The sequence below is a fragment of the Castor canadensis genome, chromosome 13 (assembly GCF_047511655.1).
Source record: "Castor canadensis chromosome 13, mCasCan1.hap1v2, whole genome shotgun sequence".
NCBI lineage: Eukaryota > Metazoa > Chordata > Mammalia > Rodentia > Castoridae > Castor > Castor canadensis.
Genome location: NC_133398.1, coordinates 101,715,000 through 101,721,252, shown reverse-complemented (window position 1 = coordinate 101,721,252; position 6,253 = coordinate 101,715,000). Strand labels below are relative to the sequence as shown.

General features: G+C 48.9%; 1 protein-coding gene across 1 annotated transcript; it reads right to left on the bottom strand.

Moving 5' to 3' along the window:
• Positions 1 to 559: 559 nt before the first annotated feature.
• Positions 560 to 5,937, bottom strand: LOC109685465 (spermatogenesis-associated protein 31E1-like). Its single transcript, XM_074052651.1, has 4 exons — positions 5,824 to 5,937; positions 5,049 to 5,103; positions 4,453 to 4,513; positions 560 to 4,277 (listed from the first exon to the last, which is right to left on the bottom strand). The coding sequence occupies exons 1-4, from the start codon at positions 5,935 to 5,937 to the stop codon at positions 560 to 562; spliced, it is 3,948 nt and encodes a 1,315-aa protein (XP_073908752.1).
• Between the last annotated feature and the right edge of the window lie 316 nt (positions 5,938 to 6,253).

Genomic DNA, 6,253 nt, shown 5'->3' with positions numbered 1-6,253 from the left:
ACATGGAGGTACGTGGCCCACGGGTTCCTTTGTTCACTTGCTCCACAGCTACACAAGTTCAAGGTAGAGGTAGAGGGAAAGTTTTGGGAGGTGGGTTGAGACAGACTCTGGATTCGGATCTGTTTTGGTTGACAGATCCTGACAAATCCAAAGACTTTCTACAGTTTGTTCCTTTAGTGACTGCATGATAGACACTTAAGGTGCAATGAGGGTATTTAGAGTAAGGATGAATCCTCAGTGCCACTGTCTTCTCCCTGTGTGCCCCATTCCTTTTAGAAGCTGCTCTGAGGAAGGCCAGAGGCTGACTCTTCCCTACACCCAGCATGATGCAGAGAAGCTCATCCCTCTTACGGGAGAAAACATATTTATTAGGAAACAGTATATGTCTTGGTAAAGAGTCATTAGCATACAGCGGGTTTGTTTATGTGAGGAGATGAGAAAGCTTTTCACAGCAGGAGAGTTGTGAGAAACAGGATCTGGTTAACCACACACGACATCTTTCTAAAGCCACCATGTTGGGTAATTGAGAAGGTGGCCCTAGGTACCTTTCTCACCTGGCCTATACTGGGAGGTACTGGGTGAAGACACAGGGTCTCTGGGCAGCATGTTCTATTCTGCCCTGGTCTGTGGTCCATCTGTTCCTCATAAGGTGACTGTGGCCCTTGTGAGTGTCCTGGTGACAACAGCACGTATTCGTCATCACTCGACTTGGCCCTGGGTCACGAGGATTGCTGTAGTAGTAATGTCTGCCCAGGAGGGCCTGGGGTTTCTCTTTATGCCAGCGCAACTCTGATGGGCCACTTCGAAGCTGCAGTCCCAGCTTGTCCATTATGATCTGCTCAACGACCTTCGTGAGCACCCGAGCTTCAGCCTCCCCACCATCCATGAGGACTCTGCTTGTGACAGACCCTCGGCTCTGGGTACTGGATGATGGGTGCTCATGTTTTGGCTGGGAGTCTTCCTGACCTTTGCCTTTTGTATTAATGTTAAAGTATTGCAAAATATTCTTCATCTTCCTTTTGATAGGGCTTTCTGGAGGAGCTTGTCCCTTCTGTGGTAGGCATGGGGATGACTTGCTCCCAGTGGCAACTATTTCCCTGACCTTAGCATGGGGGCTCAACCCCCCAGCTTGGGAGGACCTCACTGCTGCAAAACTTTCTTCCAGTTGTCCTTGTGTCAGCCTCCCACAGTCTTCTCTCCTATCAGGGTCATCTAACATCTTTGTGTTCTTCTTTCCTGTAACCTTAACTCTGGTGAGATGTGGTTCCTGCTGGACCAGCCTGTGCACTTCCTTCTTGAAGTGGTCACATGGATTCTGAAAAGTGACCACATTGCTGCTAGAGGTGCACTGGGAACTGGATAAAGAGGACTGAGAATGTGGGCTATCTGTGGTGGGGAGCACGTTTACTTGGCAATCCGAACGGATGCCAGGGGCCATGCCCTGTGACTCCTTCGCTAACTCCATCTCCTGTTGAGATTCAAACACCTTAACTACGTGTGCTTTCAGGTTTGTATCTACAGGGTTCTGCCAAATAGAAAATCTAGTAGGGGAGGAGATGTTACTGGTCCCTGGCACCTCTGAACCCTTCAGTTCCAAATTTATGATTTGGGAGTTTGCCATCTTACTGGTTTCCATGTTCACGTCCGATGCAGGGGACAGCTTGTCCTCCACCTGCACTATCTCTTTGGTCACTGAAGGTTGAGACCCTGACTGGATCTCCAGCAATGTCAGGTTCAAGCCTGTGTCTCCTGATGCCTCATTAGCTCTCTCTTCTAGTAGATCATGCCTGTACATTGCTGTGCTCAGACCTGGCTCAATACTGCCTATCCCAGTTCCCAGGACAGTCCTACTCAGCTGGATTCTGTTCTTGAAATTGTAGGAGCTGAATTGCAAGGACAAGCTGTCCTCCTGTTCATGAGGATGGGCTTCTGCCAGCACACATTGTCCACCAGATGGGGTCACAGTCTCTGCCTTCTGCAGCTCTGCAGGTGTGTGGGCAGGGAACTGATTCTGCAGGGTAGCTAGTGACATTTTTCTTATCACCTTCTCTTTTCGAACTTTCTGAGGAAGTTCTTCCAGGAAATTGGCCACCTTTGCAACATAGTCACCTGAGGAAGGAATGGCAGGCTGTGGAAAGGGTGAGGCTGGAGCCTCACTTAAATTGACATTCATTGACTCAAGGACCTGAAGGTGTGGATCCCATCTGTGCCTCACTCGGTACCTTATCATACCGGTTTCTAGCACCTGGTGACTTTTAGGATCAAGGAAGGAAAGCTCCTGGGAGGTGTTCACCCTGGATGGCTGACCCTCACTGGGTGCCTTATGTATGGGTTTCATGTGGGTGTTGGACTTGGGAAAATCATGGTTGGTAGCAAGCCAGGATTTACGCACACACAGAGGGATCATGCCTTCCTTCATTAGCTCCAACTTCCTGCTCAGGTGGACTTGCAGGATTTTTTCCAGATATTCCTTGTTTGGGTTTGTAGATAAGTGAGTACCTGAGTGACACTTCCCAGGCCTCAGCAAGCAGTGTTCTGATTCTTCCATCAGGTTCTTCAGTGATGGGCTCCCTGTACTCCAGTGTAGATCTTCTGGGTTCTTCCTTAAATCTTGCCTGTGAACCTTGCTTGGGTCGACTAGTTTGAATGTCACTAGACTTTTCTTAGATGATCTTCCAGAGTATGTGGACCCCACCTTCTGTATACCCTTGCTACTCTCACCAGTGAGATCAGAAGGCTTGATGGGCTGGAAGGGCCCATGCTTGTCCTTTGCTTGGCACTCATACTTCTCTGGGAATTTGTCCTCAGGCTGCTTCAGCTCCTGGGATGCCAGGAATCTGATGGGAGGGCAGTGCTGCTGCTCATCTCTGATGACCCTGTCTTGACTCTGCTTCTCCTCCTTGTGTTCCTGGAGCTCAGTTTTATCAGAATAGTCAGGAAGTATGGGGGTTGACTTGGTGGTGTGGGTGTCCTGACTGCCTGTGGGATGGTTGAGAGTGGGTTGCCTAATGGCTTCCTGAGAGTTTTGGAATTTAGAGGCTAAAACCTTCTTCCATTTCAGTTGTTTCTGCCAGGGACATTCCAGGTTCTGGTCTTCATTTGGGGTGAGTGATTGTGCCTTATGCTGGGACCTAGAGGAAGTTATTATACAGGACCTAATCTGGGATGAAGAAGGTGGTTGGCTTGGGGAAGAACATGTCTGTATCTGAACCACTGATGGTGACATGCTTTGCCTCCAAAGTTGGGGTTGGGCTACTTCCTGGGGTAATTGCTCAGCACAGAAAAGCTGTGGAGGTCCTTCAGCCTGATGTTGAACTGGGAGGGAGTTCGAGACTTTGTTGAACGCAACAGCTTTAGGTTGGGCAGAGGAAGACCTGTTATGGACCCAGGCGGTAGCCACCAGGGACTCACTGTGCAGAGAGGGCGGACCCCAGAAAAGCTGGATGCATTTCTCTTGCACTATATTCCCCAGGTCTATGGAATAAGAGTGCTGTTGAGAACTGGGAAGTGCCTGTGGTCTCCCTTTCCTGGTCCAGAAGGAATTTGACCCAGTGTTTTGTGGGTTACCTTTTAACTTCACTAGGTTACCTGGAGAATCCAGGGGATAGTCTGGGTTTGTTGGCTGGAAAAATGACCCTTTTTTATCTGTTTTCTCCCACAGTTTTAGATCCGCTCTTTTGGTGATCAGTGACTCCAGATGTTTCTGGACATTTGGTTCTAAGAAGGAGAGCCCCCCAGCCTCTGTCTGCCAGTGTGTGGGGTCTCCCAAGGTGGCTTCAGGTGGTAGGGGAGACAGACATTCTTGGTTTTTTGCATGTGCCCAGCTAGGGAAAAGTAAGGCCTTGGCAGTTGCCCACCACCAGAAGAGTATAGAAATGGGATGGTTGCAGGGGTCAAGGCCTGAGTTGTTTCTAATTATGGATGTCAGATATGAGGTACCAGGACCAGAGCTCTGGGGCACAGTACCCAGTGGGATTCTTTTCAAGTCAGACTGGTCTTCTTGATGTTCTACTGAGAGGGGAGAGACCAGAGGCAGTTGGCCCTGAGTCAGAGGAGCCTGGGAAGGCAATGGTGAGAAGGTGTTTGGAAAAGGATTTCCCACACTCTGCCTAGGTGTCCATTGCTCTGTTGTAGGCCCAGTTCTCAACACTTCACTTGTGGTATCAGCGTGTAACAGTTCATGCAAGCCTTCTTCATCATGGAGTTTCTCTAGACGGCTACAGGAGACAGGAGGTACAAGATGCAGCCAGGTTGGGCAGGGGTGGGCACATGAAGCCCTAGGCCCCTGCACTGCTTAACATGTTCACTTCAAAAGCCCTTTCCCTCCCACAACCCAGAACAGTAGTCACATCTCACTGCACCCTTGAATCTGTTGCCAGATAAGCTCCCGGCCTAGGATCACATTATAGGTTTCAGTAGGAAGATGGGAGAAAGAAGTGGCAAATTCCTTACCTTTCCAAAATGAGAACCACATTCTGAATTTCTTCTGTTTTTCTAATACAATCTCTAGTCACTGGAAAAGAAGATTAGGTTATGGTGAAAAAGGAGTAAGTTGGAGTATTCCAGAAAGAGGAGTGGAATGTCCCTCAGAGAACATGACTGTAGTTTCTGGATCCCAAATATCAGTGTCCAAGGCCTTTGTCAGTGTTAAAAAGGCACTCAGGGTGAGGGAGGGCATAATTGATCATTTACAAAGTGCTCCACCTCCACAATTCACCATTGCCTTCATAACCTCCTTGTATGGGAGAAGGGACATGCTGTCTCAAAGAGGAATGGGCCTATGGCAATGAAAGTGTTTGTCCACTGGTGAACCTGGAGGTCCCACCCGCAAATCAAGTTGCCCATCTCACTCACTATTGGGACACAACTGTCACAGAGCCCATCTCAGGTTTGCCATTCACAGAACCTCAAAATATTTGTGTTCCAATTTCCTTCTCAGGAGCCTCTCTCTGAGGGCTTCACAGCTGCCATCCTAAGAGACCTGGCACTGGTTGCTTAGGAACAGGGGACATCAAATGTCAACTCTGGGGAGGAAGCATAGAGCCTACCTTTCAGGTTTCCAGTTTTCTTCCTCTTTTTGTTCGGGCCCCACTTCACCTGATGCTAAAAGACAAGAAAGTGAAAAGCTGGGGCTCCATTCTCCCTCTTTTCTCTCTAGAACGCTGTATACTCCCTGTTCTGGATAATGTGACATTGTGCATTTATTGAAGAGAGCTCTGTGTCTTTCCTTTCCTTTGGCTCATTTTTAATGTGGGTAAAAATGTTTTCTGTCTGTGTTCCTTGCAACACACAAGTGGGATTTCTTTGTGAGATCTACCATGGGTGTTCTCTGTCATTGTCCCTCTGCTCAGGAGCACAGACTTAGCCTTGCAGTTGCCTCTCAGCTCCCAATTGGGGTCTGATCCCTGAGGCCATAGACTATTCCATCTTCTGATGGGAGCCTCAGCACAGCCCTCAGAATGAGCCCAACAGAGAGAAAATGCATGGTCCAAGACCCCTCCCATTAGAAGGGGACTGATGATCAGGCCATGTTCTTCCCCCAAAGTACCCAACTGTGAGGAATCCAGCCCTTGGACACTGAGCTGCAGTGAGTGACTTCAGCCTGACACCCACAGCATACTGCACAGATGGTCTTAGAGCTCATGTACATGACCCAGTGCCCACACTAGCCCTGCCCAGACCTACCATTCACTACGAGAAGGATGCTCTGTTCCTCACATTTCCCCTCTGATAGCATCCCTGCTTCTTGATTAAGAAAAGTGTAAACAGTACCAAAACAGAGATCCCCATCTTCTTGGTGGTTGTTCTATGCAGGTTCCTTACCTTCTTCAGGTTCTTCTTTTCCACAGCTGGTGGTGAAGATGGATTACTCTCGAGGCAAGGCAATACTAGTAAGAAAAGTCCCAGTCCACACACAAAGGCAAGGATCATATCCATTGCCCAGGTGGTAGAGCTGGGGTTCATCCATGTCTCACAAATGCTATTCAGAGAAAAGAAAAAATTCTCCATCATCTGAATCGCACTGTTGCTCTCAGGCAACTGAGCTCAGGGAGTTCACTTTGGGAGTAGGCTCTAGGTTACAGGCCTGCATCACAGAGCTGTGGCTTCCTCATCACAAAGTGCTCCTGAGGAGGGGTGTGGAGTGATGTCAAAAAGAGGCTGCACCAACGCCCCCCCACCTCCAGCCTAGCATATCCTCCCTACCTCTATGTCAACCTGATCAGCCTGTCAAAGATGGACCTTAGTTTGTTCT